Raw genomic sequence first — 19201 nt, 5'->3', positions numbered from 1 at the left:
GTATGTGTGTGTGTGTGTGTGTGTGTGTGTATGTGTGTGTGTCTGTCTGTCTCGGTATGTGTGTGTGTATATGTGTCTATCTCTGTATGTGTGTGTATGTGTGTGTGTATGTCTGTGTCTATCTCTGTATGTGTGTGTGTCTGTCTCTGTGTGTGTGTGGGGGGGGGTGTGGGGGTTGTAGAAGAGGGTTTTATCTTCTGTCCTTTTTTATTAATCCTCTCTGTGTTTGGACGTCTGCCTGCAAGCACAAACTTTGTCAATCAGGCTTTAGCTGCATTTAAACAAAGGCTTTAGAGCAGTTTATACTGAAAGTCATGATCAAGTACAGACAAGCAGCTCTGCACTGTAAAAAAAAACCCCCAAACTACTCTTTGTTTATTCCAGCGCAAGTCAAAACTCGCTCATAAAACCGTTGAAGTAAGCTCGTACCGGGATGTAACGTAACTCACACGAGCAACGGATCTCACTCGTTCTTTCGCTTCCCGGCTGATAATAACCCTGGATAAGACACATCAGGTAAGATAACGTTACATGGGTTGTGGACCGGTGCTAAGCTAGCTAGCTAGCGAGCAAGCAATGTGACGTAAACGCTCCCATAAAGCGCGATTTATGGTTCAGCGGAGTCTCCACGCAGAGCTTTCGCCGTAGCCCACGTAAGTGGCCTGAAGTTTATACTTGTGCGTTGGCATGTGCGTCAATCTCTTTAAGAGAATAGCAGGGCCGGCATGTGTGTGTGTGTGTGTGTGTGTGTGTGTGTGTGTGTGTGCGCGTTTGGTAGAGAGAGTGACGGTGATTAGTTTCGGAGCGAGTAGCGACTCTAGAGTCCTAGTGAGAGAAACAAACTGTCTTCCCTGTGCTTTCTGACCACGGTGGGGAATCTGGAGCAGGAGAAGCTAACCCTCTCCTTGATCTCATGTTGTTTATGGAGAAGGAGAACCAATCGGGGGGGTAAATGCAACGCTACCACGACACGGCCGAGCGACGTGCATCGCCGCGATGTGCAGTTACATTTTTAGAGAGGTGCACGTCAGGCATAGCATAAAAACAGGATAGATCTATCTATCTATCTATCTAGGTGCTTTTCCCACCAGGGCTTTAAATTGACACACACCAACCCACCAAATGCCGTTAAAATGAACTTTGGCTGGTATAATATTGTAAAGTTACAAGCCAACTTGGCCGGTGATGAATGAAGCCAAGCATCTGTTTAAATCGGCCGGCTACAGGTTACAGTTTGGTCTGTTTTCCGGCAAGAAATTTGGGCGGTTTGGAGTGTGTTTGGCTTGGAAACAAACAGAACAGCACAAAACAAACCAAAGGAGCTGAAATGAAGTAGTAAGTTACTTAGGAAAAGAAAAACCTGGAGATATTTAGTATATATATATATATATATATATATATATATATATATATATATATATATATATATAGTATAAAGTAAATGTAAATGTTTATATTTTCTCTACCAACCATCAACCTGAACACATATTTTTAAAGAAACAAGGATGCTTAAATGTATTTTATTTTAATTTAATTTTCTCTGAGGGGAAAAATGATTGACTGGTAACTTTAAAATGTAATAGGCTGGTGATTAAAACATGTTAATTCAAAGCCCCGTTTCAGTGGTGTAGTCTACGTGATACGCAGGTAGTAAGCTCCAGGATTTCCATATTTGCACTTAAAAATGCCCAATGACATATAACATACTTTGCATTGTCATTTTTGTATATTTTGAATTGTCATCTGTGTTTTTCTCCTTCACATAGGCTAAATAAAAGGTAAATTGGTGCATTTCAGTGTGTCAGAAAGCAGGAAATGAAGTCGTTGATGCTCAAAACTTCCCTGGGGGAGGACACCCAGACCCACCACTATGAAATCCCCCCCCCCCAAAAAAAGGGCCCATTCTGGCCCATATATACAGTATAGGCCCATATACAGTAGGAGTATACCCACTACAATACATTAGACTACACCACTGCCCCGTTTCCCAACTTATTGTGGGTTGAATTGCCTTAACGTCGTTTTTTACAGTGTAGAGAAGGTAAAGCTGGCGATGGGAGGGAGGGGAGGAGGAGGAGGAGGAGAAGGAGATGAGGATGGTCCTGCTGTCAAACACAGATGAGATGAGATGAGATGAGAACACAGCGGCAGGTTTCAGGAGGGCATGCACCGCTGTTAGATAATCGCATTGCGGAGTGGACCAATAGAAGCGCAGCGACGATCCGAGGACGAAGAAATCATTTTCATGTAATTGAATCCAACTCGTCCAGAGCTGCCGGAGAGGCGACGTGCGCAGACCGGTGATGCTGCACAGACACACGGCGAGCCTGCAAACTTCAGACTGGATCTATAAACTGTAATAAAGCTGCTCTGGCTCCTGCTGTGCGTCGGGCTGGTTTCGGACACCCAGCTTTATAAATGATAATAATAAGAGTGATTATACAGTTATGGATTAATCAGCGAGACGCGTCTTCATTAAAGCAACAGGTGAGAACATGCACGGGACAAACGACAGACGTTAAAGAGCTGAGGCAGCACACCTGCGCCCTGTAAGGTGAGTGAATCGATACGGTTTTATTTTAATGCAATAGAATCGTCTTTATTGTCGCATGTACAACGAAATGTGATGCAGTTATATCAGTGCATAACATTGGCAACAAAACAGGATAGATATATAAAAGAGCCCCTAAAAGTCACTATAAGAATATATATAAGAGATAGGTGTTTTAGAAAATAAATAAAAATAAAGTAAAGACACAAAAACACAGGTATACCAAACAAACACATCCACTGCGTGATGTATCCTTAAAACTCAAGTAGGGTTAAGTGCAGTAGGCCTATATGGCTTTTGGATAAAAACGGTTTCTGAGTCTGTTTGTTCGTGTTTTAACTGTCCTGAAACCTACTGTCATTTCATTTCATGGGAAACAAATGCGCCGGCCTATTATCAGACTATAGTGTGATGCCATTAGTTAACTAACTGATGGGCGGGTTCCTACAATATCTTACAAAGAGTTAGACAGTGCCGCTGACACACACACGGCCGAGGTCAGTGACTCGAGTCTGTTCGGTGTGTCATTTTGGCCGACCTGACATGTTCAGTCGGCGGCAGGGCAGTCGGGACTCACCCGGAAATGGCGAGCGGGATGAGCGTGACTAGAGTCTCTGACGAAAATCTTTTTTAAACTGACCTTTGTTGATCTGAAATGAAGACAGTCAACGTCAAATGTTTTCAGAAACATGTTTCATTTAACTATTTTAGTCCAATATGAGATCGTATTCTGAACATTGACATATATATAATGGACCAATAGATCCCGTTGCTCTGGACGGAGACCAGTGAAGGCTGTTAGAAGCACCTTTCCGGTGATCTCTTGCTTTACTGCGCAGCCTCCAACCGAGAGAGACAACGTAAATGTGACGTGAGCAACGTGTCTGAAAGTGAGAAGTCTTCTGGTAGCTGTGCCGAGAGAAATCTCAATCATTCCCAATCTTACAGAGACTGAGAGTGTAGGTATATGTAAGGAGATAACATAGGCACAGGCTAATTACTGATCACTAACATGCTAGTTAACATTAGTAATTAAACCTAAACAGATAATGTAAGTCCAAACTGCCTGCGAGCTTCTCCTGTACTATACGGTAATTCCTCTACTGTGTGACAGTAAGTCTCGTGGTTATGACCCAATCGTTAGCCTATTGTTATAAAAGCGTCTGCTACGGAGCCATAACGTGAGCTACAAGGTAATGGAGCCTTTTATACGTTGTTGTGTTTCTTTAGAAATTAACAACAGACAAATAGAGTCTTTAAACGCTTCAGATGTAAAGTTATTCTCTGTCAAGTGACGTAAAAAAAAAAATGGCGGTCAGTGGAATGCTATCAAGAGGTGATCGCTTTGTAGCAACAAAATGGCGCCATCGGAGGTTCGCATTCTGAAGCGAAGCTTACCCCCTTGATTCTGAACGAGCCGCCATGACAGTCTGGCTTTGAATTTCCGGAGAAAACAAACCCGCGTGACGCGTTCGTCCAATCAGCTGGCGGTTTTCATTTCTTGGGCAACAATTGCAGATTAGCGCCGCCTGCTGCTATGGAGACGTATTACATCTCGTCTTTTTGGTGTGTTCTGTGGCACTTTTTGGACCAACACGGGGAGACTGAGCATTTTGACTGGTTTTTCTGTCAACGGTCGGCCGTCTGGTCAGTGTGTAAGCAGCTTTAAGCACACCAATTCGTACGAAATCAGGAGACCGCATCATGGGGCGACCAGTTAAGTTTAGGCACCAAAACGTCATAAAAGCCTGTGCTCACGCAGAGCTCTGTTACCCAACTGACAGACACTTTTTTGGCTTAGAATTACCGAACTGCTAAAAACAACCTAGCGGTCCTCTCCACCGGACCGAGAGACACACTTCCTAGGCTTACTGTACGTACACACCGCCGCCGACTTGAGCTTCTAAAGATACCGGAAGTCGTTCATTTTCAATGGAAGCTTCTCTCAGCTGCAAGGAGCGTCTAATCTGTTGGCGTCGTGTTTTGGGCGTTTTGAGCGTCCTGAGCGTCAATCACAAAGTTGAACTTTGGTCAACTTTATGGTAACGAGCTATGACGCGGTTCGGCGGCAAACGCCAGCAACCAATCGGAATATAGACGTCCTTTGCGCTGGCTGATCCCGGAGAAACATACGAGCTAACTGCTAACAGACACCGCTGCGACCAACAAACAATACAAATTCTGTCCCTATATATGGGTCAGTGACATATATACCAGAAAAAAGTGTTTTTTCAAAAATTTCAAATAACAGGCATAAAAATGGTTGACTTTTGTTCTACTAACTCTCATCTTTATAGAAACATATTTTGTTTTTAGATTTTCAATTTGAATCAGAATTTATGTGACAATTTGTTGTATTAGTCCGTAAAATCGTCATATGGTGTGACATGAAAATAATTGTATATAAACTGAATATGGATTATACCTTTCTTAAGTTACTCACTTTATCAAAGTCATTTATCATAACTAAACTGTGATCCATTTTAGTTTTGTGAAAATTAATTAAATTTGTGTATTATTTTCTAAAACATCGCTCAATGTGAGACCTATGCCATCGGTCTTTCAACATATTTTCTATTTATTGTGACAAACCTTGCTATAAAATTATAAAAATATTTGTGACTCTTGCTGATACTATTTTATATGTATTCCATGGACATTTTCAGGTTTTATCATTGATAAAGGTATGTTATTTTCACAATTTGGAATGTCACACCAAATTATATAGTGTCACACCATATGATAATGTCGCCATGTGTCAATGCAAACCATCTATTATCCTACTTATTGGTGAGTACTGATCACTCATATGGCAGGAAATATTTAACCACTCTTTAATGCTGGAAGGTAAAATTCAAATGTTATTGATTTATTTGATATTTAACAATAAAACAAAACATTTTTTAATATCGTACGAACCATATGAATATATGTTTGTGTATCAAATTTCACATAATTACGCGACGTGAACTTCATCGAAAAGCAGGTGTTGGGGGTTGATACTTTGAGTCTCTTAAGTTGGTATCCAATAAGAAAGCTATCTTAATATCTGATATTATCTGTTGAAGTGCTCCTGCTGTCTATATTATTAACGATTTTTGAAAGTCTGTCTCTTTTGTATCTTTTATTTCCCTGTTTAGACTATTACTTTTATTTTTACTTTAATATATTATTTGTATATATTTTTGTATCTTATTTGTTTACTTATTGCAATGACTGAATATCTGTAAACTAATTTTGGAAATTAAGTTTAAAAAAAGCAGGCTATTGGGGGGGAATCACTTTTTTTTTCTCTTTTTCATCAAACCGCAATTTTTGCAAGTTCCCACAATTTCATCGCATAAAATTGCATAAATATCATATAGCATATTCCATCGCATTTTTTAAGAAAACGTGCCGCATAATCAAGGATTTTTGCCCCGCAACAATCCCAAAAAAACTCAGCGTTTTTCTGGAAGGACTGAATTATGACAATCGTTAAACACGCTGCAAACTCATTGTCCGCTCTTCCCAATTTACAGCCCTCCTCTCTTGGCTTAAAATAACTCACAGTTGTCGGCCAGGCCGCTCAACAGGCTACACGTTGTAAACAGCCTTGGCCCGCTTGCCTGGTCCTCCGGTAACGTTAGTAGGGCTAACATGATGGTGTTAGACAGGACCAGTCGGGATCACTTTACTGGCTGTGTCTCAATTGTTTTTGCAAGTAACCAACTCTGGTACTCTAGCTATATAATTCAATGTGAGTACACAAATGTTGAAATTACATAAAATGCCCGTCCCGTGGCCGTGATAAATTAGCCTGAAGCTAATGCTTACCGGTTCAGGGGGAAATTAGCCAACTCAGCGTCCCTTTGGGCTCTAAGCTGTCTCCATCTTTCAAATACATCTCCAATATTTACCAGGGGGTTGTTACGTCTCTGGTCACGCAACTGATCTGGCAACCCGGCCTGGCTGTCAAACTGGGCAGTTGACACCAACACACAGGCCAAAACACAAACAGACATTTCGTCACGGAACGGAAATTTCAAAAAAGGACAAAATACTGCATTGTTGTCGGAAAATAGTATTTCAACTTAACAGGTTTCCTTAATATCTGATGACGCATTGGGGTCATTTTTGGATTCATTACAGTAAATATTACATATTGGACCATTAAGATCTTAATGCAAATCATCCCATTTTATTCACTTTTTCTCCTTTTCACTGCTGCTCAGTGTAACTTTGTTACTTAGAGGGGTAGTATCTGTTAGTACTGATGTACAGAACCCAAATGCATACAGAACGCAGAGCCAGGAGTGTGAATTAACAGGTTTATTCAAAGTGCTCAAGTGTACAGTCAAGGTTTCCTGGGGGGGGGGGAGGCAAGTCCAGGTTTCCAGGGTGGAGAACAGGTCAGGTGGATTATGGGAAGGAACAGGTCCGTCAGAGGAAGACAGTAGGCCTGCTAGTGGTGGGGTCCAGGGGTGGTGGTTCTGGTCCGGCCAATGGTGGGAGTGAAGCGGTAGCAGGAGTCAGGTTCCAATGGCAGCTGAGGCACAAGATAAGGGCTCAGGACATACAATTAGACAAACCGATAGCACGGTTGGTCAGGAGCAAGACTAACTGCGGTCATCTTGACTATGATCGGACACAGAGTGGAGGAATGACCGGGTATATGGACCAGAGGTTGATTGTGGTAGATGAGAGGCAGCTGGAACCCTGACTCCTGCACACCAGACTCCAATCCTGCAATTAGGACAGACAGAGCAGGGAGGGAGAGAGAGGGGAGAGACAGAGAAGCTACCTATGGAGCAGCAGGCCTAACAGTATCTTTATAAGCCTTTTCTTGGTTTCTACGCTGCGCTGCACAATGTTTGCATCAAGCCTTCTTGTTTTTTTTAATAATGTGTGAATAGACTAAAATAAAAATGTGCATGAATCCACTTAGCAGATTTAATTAAAAGGTATATTTCACAAGAAACTTAGGTATCTCTGGTGGTAGCGGCCATGTAGTGTTTTTGCATTTGTCCGCATTTTCAGAAATCTATATATAAGATTTCTGCATCCACCCCAGTACAATGGAGGTGAATGGAGTTTCTTTTGTGGCGCCCACAGCATAAAAAAAATGACATATGAAAAATTCAACAGCAGGGTCTCTTTCTGGGCTTTAATTCCTGGCCTCCGTGCAGAAGAGCTGGAAACTGTGAAAGAGCATTTGGTGCACTCAGTTTAACTGTTTTGTACAGGCTGCATGATTTCAATTCATCACCAAATTATAGGTGACATTTTTCCAAATCTTTATCTTTAAATGTAAATAAATATACAAACAAAAAAATGGAGATCTCTTCTTCGAAAATTGGTGTTAAATCTATGTTCTGATGACAACTGTTGACAGGAAGGTCAAACAAAAACAAAAACTATCTGCACGGCTACATACCAATAGAGATCAGAGTGAAAATGTGTTTTTATGTAAGTTAAGCTGCCCGTTAAGCTTATGTAACCCACTCCCTCTGCGCGTTGTGTTGTGTTAAGGCCGAGACACACCGACCAGACGGCCGACCCTCGGCAGAAAAGCCAGTCGGACTGATGAGTCTCCCCGAGTTGGTCCAAAAAGTGCCTCGGAACACACCGGAGAGACGAGATGTAATACGTCTCCATAACAGCAGGCGGCGCTAATCTGTATTGTCGCCCAAGAAATGAAAACCGGCAGCTGATTGGACGAACGCGTCACGTGGGTCTGGCTTCTCCGGAAATTCAAAGCCAGACTGTCATGGCTGCTAATTCAGAATCTGATCTCATATTGGACTAAAATAGTTCACTGAAACCTGTTTCTGAAAACATTTTAAGCGAGAAGTAGGCCGTGTGTGTGTGTGTGTGTGTGTGTGTGTGTGTGTGTGTGTGTGTGTGTGTGTGTGTGCAGTTGCTGAATCTGTCTTCATTTCAGATCAACAAAGGTCAGTTTAAGAGATTTTCCTCAGATTTTGAGAGACTCTAGTCACGCTCATCTTGGGTGCTCTCCACCAATCAGATTAAATGAATCAAATCGGCCAAAATAAGTCGAGACGGCTCAGTACAGATTTCAGTCACCGACCTGTGAAATTGCTCTCAAGCGTGTGTCTGGACCTTTAGATGTTAGGTATGAGGTGCGGAGAGAAGGGGCATGGGACGCTGGGTTGAAGATTGTGGCTGAGACCATTGGGTTTTATTGTCACAGAGAAGGCTGGTTTCATCATCCCTTAACGGAGTACATACAGCTTTTTTTCCCGTTAGAAATAAATCAACAAAACAAACAATCTAACGTAAAGAATAATACAGTGTAAAATAAATAGTTCTGCGAAGCACTCTAAAAAGAATAGATTTGCAACAGCTAATTTTAGCCCACCTGCTAGCCACAATAGTTTAACACCAAAACAATTTGTACACCAGTAAATAAAAACTAATTTGCAGTACTTGACCCTACAAACTGTAACTCCACACTTAAAGCTATACTACGTAGTTTCTGCCTCCCCCATGAGGAATTCTAAGTAATGACAACAAAACTGTTGACGTGTCCACATTATACAAGCCTTCCGTCATCGCGCAAGCCCCCCTTCTACACACATACACACACACACACACACACACACACACACACACACACACACACACACACACACACACACACACACACACAGTTGCTAGTAGCCAAGGAGGACATGGAGGACTCTTCAGAAGAGGTAATTATATTCTGAAAGTCGCCAGATGCCTCAATCTTCTGACCATAGTCCTACTGAGAGATACAGAGAGAGTTGTGAGGAGCTAATAGTCTTAATTAGCTTTGTAGCAACTCATTTGGCAATGGCTTGAATGTAACGGATGTTCATTAATATAAAAAAGTTACGCACTAAGACCCTGTTTACACGTACATGGTTATTTTTTACAAACGGAGATATTTCCCTTTGTTCGTGCCCTTCGTTCACACGCAAACGGAGAATTCGCCTCTGAAAACGAGTCTTTCTAAAACCTCCGGCCAGAGTGGAGATTTTTGAAATCTTCGTTTGCACGTTTGCGTGTAAACTGAGACAAACTGAGGTTTAGGCAGCCGAGAGAGAGAAAGAGGAAGTGATTGGTTGCTGCTATTTTCTGGATTCTGATTGGCTAACGTGGGCTTGAGCTTCTCGTTACACCGCCACCTACAGGTCTGGCGTGCTCTTGACTGCATTGACGGCATATATACACACAGGAACATGTAAACGAACACTTTTCTGAAAACTGACAGCTGTGCACGATGTTATTTTTGAAAACGGAGAGGTTGAAATGTCCGTTTATGAAAATAGCCGGCCACGTGTAAACATAGCATAAAGCTATAAGCAACCTGTGAACAAATGAGCTGAGTGGGTGGTTCTCTATGTACATATTTAGTTTAGTTTTAAACAAACATGCCGACCTACACAGACCAAGTGTAAACTACAGTGTCTCGTAAGGTACAAAGAAAGCGAAAATTGCTGAACTTCCTCTATTATAGGAATGACAACAGTGCCACCTAGTGGCCTACTCAAGGCTACTACCTTACACTTACATCGTGTTTTTGCATGTTAGCAGATATCTTTTACCATTCAAAACTCAGGTCGAAGTTGGCAAAGGAGCTTCTTCTATATTCAGACTTTTTAACTTCTCTGGCTCGTTCACAGTTCACACCACGATGTCACACCCGAGCCAGTAAGAGTTTTTAAGGTCACTCAGCAGCTGTGTGAGGGTTGTCGTGAAGTGAGGTGTGAATTGGTGTGTAGTCAGCTCTGAAGGGTGTCAGGACTAAAAGCAGGGTGCAAAGATCTTTTCTTTTTCCCCAGTGAATTGTTTTGTATTGTTATTGAACAATTACAAGAGAACATGGGATGTAATGCGGACGTATCTATAGCTCGTCCTCTCCGCAGTCTGTAACGCTGGCAACTAACCAGCCCGGCAGCTGCTTCAAAAACGCCTCTTCTGTCAAAACTCTGTGGTGGACCTGTGGAGCGGGCGATCATATATGATTAATGGAAAAACAAAAACAACAACAAATTTAAAGAGAGAGAGCAGAATTAGCAGTTTGCAGGCTACTATAAGAGATAGCGATTAGCATAAGCAAGTGGTAAAGTAGTAAGGCCAGCATCTTGCACCATTGGCTGCATGGGCCATGTGTGACATTGACGAGTGGTGCGACTCTGTGCCTCCTGCTGAAAAGTTGAGAATGTTTTAATTGTTATGTACGCAAGATGTACCGTAGGAAAACAATGGGTTCGCTGACGATGCGTTTCTAGCGATGCTTCTCGATGCGATTGGCCCCTTAATAGAGCTGGATATGATGTGGCTCAGTGGCCAACTGCGGTACTTCGGCCTAAAACACATTTTCCCCATAGTGCTTCATTATACAGACAGTATGTCTGTATGTTTTTTATGTTTGTGTGTACCTTTCCTGTAATATGTTATGTGTATTTTTATAGCTGGACCTTGAGTCTGTAAATAAAGTTTTATATATATAAAAGAGACGCCTGAGAAACGTCAAAATGGCAAAAAAGGTCAACAATTACTCTTTGTATTGTGAACCTTTAAATCCTAATTGTGCAGTAAAGTTTTGGTTGATAACATGCAGTACGTTTACATGCACACCAATATTCAACTATTATTCCAAATATGACAATATTCAGAATTTGATACATGTCATGTAAACAGCATATTCCAGTTGGATATCCCAAATAAGGCCTTTTTCCGAATATAGCATTTTCCGATTAAGACATGTGGGATATTCCGGTATTATTCAGGTTTTAGAGGCATTGTTTGGACATGTATACAGCGCATTCAGAATATGAGTCTCAATCAGGGTTTTCACCGCAGGCTTATGGTCAGCTCTGTGCGTTGCTATGGTTGCTGTAAACAAACCAACCAGCCAACAGTTTGCAAAGCTGCAGACCCGATGAGAAGGAGAAACACGGCTACTTTTAAACATTATCAAAGACTTAGATACCAATAGGTTTTTGGATAAGCACAAACATCGTTATGCCGACTTTTTCGAGAACAAGTCCGCTGCTGCTCGTAAACTTTGAGAAAAATCCTGTTTTGCACGGCTAAATAGGAATAGCCGTGTAAACGGCTTAGTCAGAATATCGTCTTTTTCGGGATTAAAAAAAACGGAATATTATGTATTATGTATGTAATATTATGTAAACGTAGTCAAGGACTTTAGTTTTGTCCTGATTTAGCTTGAGCACATTTTGGATCAATGTATTAAAGTCCATGAATGATGACCCCTACAGGTAACAGGTAAATAATGAAAAGTAAGAGACCCAGGACAGAGCCTTGTGGTACTCCATATAAAATGTTGATTTGTAATGAGGTTTTAAACATACACAGTTTAAATTAATAAAAAAAAGGACTTGATGTAAAAAAAAGACTGACTTTATTATTTATTTTTTGTGTCGTCACAGCTTCTCGTTGGCTCCTCCTCCTAACCTCCCGTGAACTGCACATATAAATACCTCTTCCATCCCGTCACACATCCTGAAGCCAGCATGCCCATCATCAGCAATGCCAACCACGACTTCAGCACCTACTCCATCAGCAGCGACGACAGCAGCCTCGACCGCTTCTTCACAGAGATCCCGGAGACTGAGACCATCAAGGGCGTTTACTTCCAGCGCGCCCAGTTGCTTCGTGACCCCAAGGCCTCGTATGTGGTCGACCACACCCTGCAGGTTCTCATCAATGTCGGGGGCAACCGCTACACGTTCCCCTGGAGCACCTTGGAGCAGTTCCCCCAGAGCCGTCTGGGACGTCTGCGCTTCTGCACCACCCCCGAGGAGATCGCACGACTCTGCGACGACTACGACGAGACGTGCCAGGAGTACTTCTTCGACCGAAACCCTACAGCCTTCAGGGTCATCCTCAACTTCCTTGCGGGGAAACTGCGTCTGCTCCGAGAACTGTGCGCCGTGTCGCTGCATGATGAGCTTGACTACTGGGGCGTGGACCCGGGCCACATGGAGCGCTGTTGCCGTCGCCGCATGTCGACCCGCGTGGAGGAAGTGGCCGAACGAGAACGCAAAGAAGAGGAGTGGAGGCAGAAGAGGGTGATGCTGAAGAAAAGCAACACAGAGGCTGAAAAGGGCTATCACAAACTGGCGTGGATACTACGAGAAGTGGTGGAAAATCCTCAGTCGGGTTTGGCTGGGAAGATGTTCGCCTGCCTCTCGGTGGTCATGGTGCTGGTCACCGTCATCAGCCTGTGCATCAGCACCATGCCAGACCTCAGAGATGAAGAAACCAGGGTGCGTATAATGGAATGGAAATGGAAATTGATTTATTTGAAACAGGGACAATGCGCAAATAAACATTAAACTTGTTAAACAAGAGAATATGTCTTGGGCCAGGTTATAGCAACAATTGCCAATTTCCACCTGTAGTCCCTGGGCAGCAGTGTTGGTCATCTTACTTTAAAAAAATAATTAGTTACAGTTACAAAGTACTTCTCCCAAAAAGTAATTGAGTTAGTAACTCAGTTACCACATTGTAAAAGTAATAAGTTACTCAGCAAAGTAACTGTGATGTTATTTTTTATGTTCTATAACGCTATTACGTTCTATAACATCTTTAAAGTCAAAGATGTTTATATTAACTGATTGAAGAATAAAAACACTATATACAGTATCACCTGTTGCTGACCCGAAAAATCGAGCATTGCTTGTTTTAACAGAGTGGCTCCGTCTCCTTCGCTGGAGCTCACGCTAGCTGCATTTGGGCTCTGGGTTGGGTTAGCAGCAGCAACAAGTGTTGTGTTAGCATGTGTTGATGTGAGGTGCTTCATAAGGTTTGAGTTGTATGAGGCTAGACGTGGATAAAGTCTTTTTTCCTGGGCGTAGCGTGCATGTTACATAAACATTCTTGCCTTTTAATTTCAATGAGCGAGAAGTAGTGCCGGTACTTCCAGCTCGAGAACGCTACCTTTGAATTTCCCTGGCTCGTCGCTATTGTCGCTGGCTTGTGTTTAGTGGTAGTCAGAGCGTGCAGTAGGGCATCCGCCCACCCAGCCAATCATCATCGCATTTGCAACAGTGTCATCATCCCCCCCCCCCCTGCCTTCTCCAGGCAGCTGATGTGTAGCCAAAGCCTGACACCTTGCGCTTCATTCAACCGAATTGTAGTAACGCGCCACTTTACATTCTCAGTAACGATGGGAAAAGTAATTAATTAGATTACTCCGTTACTGAAAATGAACGCCGTTAGTAACGCCATTATACTTAAACGCCGTTACTCCCAACACTGCTGGGCAGGTATGACAAATTTTAAAAAACAAGCCCGGCCAAAAGCTGACAGCCACATAATGTCCTGTTAAACCTGTTTTACACACATCAAGTATTTTGTTAATGTGTTAACAGGAACGGTCATATCACAGAGGCATCTACTGACAGTAAATTAACCATAAGATTATGTGCTAATTATATTTTCTCAAGAAAATAAGTGTTATGATCAAATCTTTAAGCTGCATTAATCTAAATTAACAATGGATCAACTAACTGTGTGATGTTAAAGAGGGGATTGGTAGTGAGGAACTCAGCATGGCCCCTCAGCTCTACAGAGTGTCTTTCATTTGTTGTTTTCATTGTCCTGCCTGTAACTCTACTGTTTTTATTCACTCCAACTGCTTTAATCAGGGTCATTTTCAGAAGCAGACAGCTGCTATCTGCAAAAGAAAAGAGTCAGATATTTTTCTCAGAAGTTGGTGTAAACCAAAAGCTAAAAGGAGAGTAAATGGAAATGCAACTACAAATGAATGATAATGTTGCTCTGTGTCGGCTAGATGTGTAAATAGGCAACTGTTTGATAAAAACTTCCACCGTATCGTCATTATAAGGTGGTAATATGCTTTAAGTTGTATTTACAGGTTGTTGCGTTGCCTCCAAGTGGCCAAAATCAAATGTATGTTTAAACATGTTGGTTGCATGTTTGAATAAGTCAGTTACATAAAAGTCCAAATGGCAACCTCACTATGTCGCTTCAAGTAACATTTACATTACAGTGCACAAGTCTAAATTGAAGTTCAGCTTTGCAGCAGACAGAAAAACTACAGTCTGTTTGTGTGGGGTGAGGAGTTTTGCCAATGTGCCTGTTAAAATATGGATTTCTCCCTTTTTGTTTGAGTTAACAGAAGCAGACAGATTGTAAAATTGATTGTATAACTAACTGTCAGCGTTAAGAGCCTTGTGATGAGGTTCCTAATCTTCGGAGACGGTGGATTGATTTCTCCCTGATGTATGTGCAGCCAGTCGAACTAATCAAGACACAAGAAAATCAAAGCATGGACGAGTTCAGTTCAGAAGCTGAGACAAACTAAATTATTTTCCACGTTTTGTGATTGATATGAGTTGGAATGAACAAACATCTGGAGATGTGTTTCTAAAGCAATGCCATAATTCCTTTTAATTTCTGGAAACCAGTTTTGTTTTTAGTTCGGAGTTTGGCAGACAGCTAAAGTTGTCATAGTCAAGATCAAATTAATTTATAGAGCGCTTTAAAAAACACAAACCAGGTTTACAGTGCTTTACAACAACAACAACACAACTGAGCAATAAGAAAATCACAAGAAAATATTTAAAATACATGCCTAAATACAACACTCACACTCGTACATATGTCATGCATCATGCATATCAATGTAAAATGCAACTCAAATGGGACACCTTTTAAATGAGTCAAGGGACTCTGCTCTTATATTTACAGGAAGACTATTCGAGAGATTTGGTAGAAGGCCCTGGCTCCAGGAATGTTGCGATGAGATCGTGGGATGGTTTATAACCCTTGGCTGTGGATAGATGTTCTCTAATATAGCTCGGGGCAAGAACATGCATGGCTTTAAAGACAGAAGAACACAAGAATCTCGTAAGCGATGCTACTACAGACGTAATGTGTTCACCTTTCAAGCTAATGTAGTAAGCTATCATGTTGGAAGGCAGAAAGTTCAGATCAAGTTCACCCTCATTTCCTGAATATTACTTCTTCCACAAATAATTCACTTACTTCTTGGAGTTGTATTTCCTCTGGTAGCAGAACTCTAGATTAAAAGCATTGATTTGAGCGCTAAATGAAAACTGCTCTTCAGCCTTTTCTTGTCTGTAAGCATGAAGAGGCTCATTATGTGCAGTTAGAAAAGCAATTACAATTTTAAATTTGTCTCTATAGTATTTGTGATGATTGTGCCTCATTAGAAGGTCTTGTTTTCTTGTTCGCTGCCATCATTCAGTCGGCTTTCAAAGCCACGCTGAAATCAAAATTGATTTCCTTCTCCTACTTTAATGACTGATCCTCCACTTTGCAAGTACATTTTTAACATTCACTGCCAAAGAAATGTTGCATTAGCTTGTATATAAACTCAAATCAATTTAATTGATGTGTAGTTGTTTCAAAACATTTTATTTTTTAGTGGCTTACTTTGTGCTTCAAACAAAATATGTTTTTCTCAAAAGCACATCAACTATACAGCCTAATGCATTTAAATGACAAACAATAGTGATATTTTTATTTAAAGGGTACTCCAGTGAATTATTGCAAGAAACAGATTTAAGAAGAATGGTTAAAATCGGTGCAGAAATATAGGTTTTTTTAAATAAGTATTTTTGCAACACTATTTTGCAACTAGTCTCACATTGCCAGACCTTCCTCCAAAGCGCTGCAGAGGAGGGTCTGGCGAGTCCACACAGCATTCTGGGATAGGAGAAAAACGTGCTCTGGTTTATTTGTATTTCTTTAAACCAATCACAATCGTCTTGGGCGGTGCTAAGCCCTGGACGGAGCCACGGTGCCTCTGCAAAATAGCCTCGGGAAGGAACTTGTTTTGGTGGAACATGTGTACGTTCAAAAGTAGTTTTAGTCGTGCAACAGAAAACTCAGATTGGACAGATAGTCTAGCTAGCTGTCTGGATTTACCCTGCAGAGATCTGAGGAGTAGTTAGCTATTCAGCTGATAATGCTACTTTACGCTAACTCTCCCAATGTTCGACCCAGGTGAAAAAAGCTTCTGGGGGGGTGTTTGGCTCGAGGTCATGGTGCAAAGGACCCTAGGGTGAAATTACTCCGAACCATCACTTTAACCATAGTCCTCAGAAATCCACCGGCGTTTAAAATGCCAACACAAAGATGGAAGAAGGTAACGGACATCCAGCAATCCCCAAAATGAATTGTCGTAGATACAGACTAATTTGCAACTAACATATTTGCAAAAAATGTGCCATGCCTACAGATGTAATGCTTTAAAAAAAAATAAAACTGAGGCCTCAAGTCCAGGCTGATTAGTGCTAACCATGACGACTAACCTGATCTGTATTTGTGAAATTGGTTTTAAAGTTGCCCAGTGTGTTCTCGTCACAGTCCGTCTCTGTGTCTGCAGGGCGAGTGCTCCCAGAAGTGTCAGAGCATGTTCGTGGTGGAGTCCATCTGTGTGGCGTGGTTCACTTTGGAGTTCATGCTGCGATTCGTCAACGCTCAGAGCAAGATGGCCTTCGCCCGCGGCCCCCTCAACATCATCGACGCCATCGCCATCCTGCCGTACTACGTGTCTCTGGTCTTCGATATCAGGGATGAGTCGCAAGAGGACGTCATCGTGGGTGCCGGCAGAGGCTATCTGGACAAACTCAGTCTGATCCTGCGCCTGCTGCGGGCGTTGCGGATCCTGTACGTGATGCGGCTGGCTCGCCACTCTCTGGGCCTGCAGACGTTAGGACTGACCATGCAGCGCAGCATTAGGGAGTTCGGCCTGCTGCTGCTGTTCGTCTGCGTTGCCGTGACCCTCTTCTCACCTCTGGTCCATCTAGCAGAGAGCGAGCTGGCGCCGTTTGCCGCCACGCACCCGCAGCACAGCTTCAGCAGCATCCCGGCCTCCTACTGGTGGGCCATCATCTCTATGACCACGGTGGGATACGGCGACATGGTGCCTCGCAGCATCCCCGGACAGATAGTCGCGCTCACCAGCATCCTGAGTGGCATCCTCATCATGGCGTTCCCCGCCACGTCCATCTTCCACACCTTCTCCCGCTCGTATCAGGAGCTGAAGCAGGAGTACGAGCGGCTGTGGAAGGAGGAGAGAGGCGAGGAAATAGCCGCTGAGTCAGAGGAGAGTTGGGCCAAAGCCGATTTGGCACCAGATGATTTCATGTCTGTGTGCAAGGAAGATAATGACGGGATGATGTTTACCAAGAGTCATAAATCCACACTTCCATCGACAGCTTTCTAATGGACCAGGAAGAGAGCAGTCAGACACTTTCTGTCAGTAATTATGTGTTAAAAATGGTGATACTTGACAACATGCTCTATCCTTTTTAAGCACATTTAGAATCTAAAGGACTGTTATTTTGAGAGTGTATTTCACTTCAAGTTCTTGTCTGTTCATGTTCTGGATTCATGCTTTAAATACATTATGCTTCCAACAAACTATCTAGTACTTATCAGGTTAAATAAAGCTTGCTTTCATATCAGCAAATACATTGCAGCACTTAAAGGGTACCTATTAATGCCCATTATTTTCTGTCATATATAATTTTACAATGTCGGATGTTCATATTAAACTTAGTAGGGATGTTAACGATTAACAGATTAATACAATCAGTTAAACAGTTAAAGCAATATCTAACTTTAAATGGAGGACCCTCTGTGTGTGTTTCTGTTGTCTTTCAAATATCTCGAGAACAGTTCATCCAGTCTACTTTACACTTGGCGGGAGTATTGCTGTGTACCCAATGAACTTGCCGTTTCTTTTGTATCCGAGCAAAATTGGTATTGTAACTGATGTGTTCCTAATTATTATTGAATCAAAAATGTAATCGAATTGGGACCTTTGGAATTGAATCGATTCGGGAAATCATTGGCAGTACCCAGCCCTAGCAGCCAAAGCTTCAAATAATGAGGTAAACATATTTAAAAGAAATCCCTGAAAACTTTTAGATTTCCGACTGTTCTGAACACATCCAATAGTTTTTTTTTCCCCTCTCCACTCGAAATTAACATAATTTGTATGGTCATCTGCGGCAGACACGTTACATAATAATATGGAAATTACAAAATATTACATATTACAATTTTACAAAATATGGAAAGCTGTAATTCTAGCTGCTGATGTTAATTTCTCCCCAATTTCAGATCACATTCCTGCTGGAACATGTCCGATTGTGTAGTTTTTGGTTAAGAATCCTATAGTGGTGATTTGAGCGGTATGTGCTCCTATACTCCGTTACAGTCAATCCACTAACACAACGATGGATACAATACAAAGACACCGAGGGCACAGAAGACTATGGAACACGGACCAGTGTTGCCAACGTTTTCCCCAGAAACGAAGCTAGCACTAGCTACAAAAGTCGCTAAAAGTCGCCAGATGACGCCACACGTTTTCTTTTGCATGTTGGTGACATCAAATCACACAGCATTTGCATAAGTCTTAGTGGCTGTGTGAGCAGCATGCATGGGAATTAATTACAATATACTATATCTCGCTTTTTCCCTGATGCTCTGAAGTCACTAAGTTTGTCGCTAGTCGCTTTTAGAAATAAAGTCACTAAGAGGGTCTGAGAAGTTGCTAAATCTGACATCTGAATTCTCCACAGTTTTGTGTAAGAAAATATAAACTATGATCTCACTGCAGCTACTGTGCACATTTTTTTTTATTTAAAA

At 42.0% G+C, this 19201-nt stretch overlaps 1 protein-coding gene across 2 annotated transcripts; it reads left to right on the top strand.

Annotated features, from left to right (window-relative positions):
• Window positions 1-387: 387 nt before the first annotated feature.
• LOC120556548 (potassium voltage-gated channel subfamily G member 4-like) lies at window positions 388-17890 on the top strand. Of its 2 annotated transcripts, none has more exons than XM_039796194.1 (3): window positions 388-516; window positions 11974-12813; window positions 16926-17890. In XM_039796194.1, exons 2-3 carry the CDS (start codon window positions 12058-12060, stop codon window positions 17766-17768), a joined length of 1599 nt encoding a protein of 532 aa, XP_039652128.1. In that variant the 5' UTR covers window positions 388-516; window positions 11974-12057; the 3' UTR covers window positions 17769-17890. The 2 variants fall into 2 exon arrangements, with proteins under 2 accessions (XP_039652128.1, XP_039652127.1); XM_039796193.1 differs by lacking the exon at window positions 388-516 and adding an exon at window positions 2096-2554.
• Window positions 17891-19201: the final 1311 nt, after the last annotated feature.

The sequence above is a fragment of the Perca fluviatilis genome, chromosome 3 (genome assembly GCF_010015445.1).
Source record: "Perca fluviatilis chromosome 3, GENO_Pfluv_1.0, whole genome shotgun sequence".
Lineage (NCBI taxonomy): Eukaryota > Metazoa > Chordata > Actinopteri > Perciformes > Percidae > Perca > Perca fluviatilis.
This window is presented reverse-complemented; position numbering and strand designations above follow the sequence as displayed.

Bases quoted from the DNA above. Each gene is read 5' to 3' on its own strand.
- LOC120556548 (XM_039796194.1), top strand. From the start codon at position 12,058: ATGCCCATCATCAGCAATGCCAACCACGACTTCAGCACCTACTCCATC. The intron at 12,814-16,925 runs GTGCGTATAATG...CTGTGTCTGCAG, and splicing joins TCAGAGATGAAGAAACCAGG to GGCGAGTGCTCCCAGAAGTG.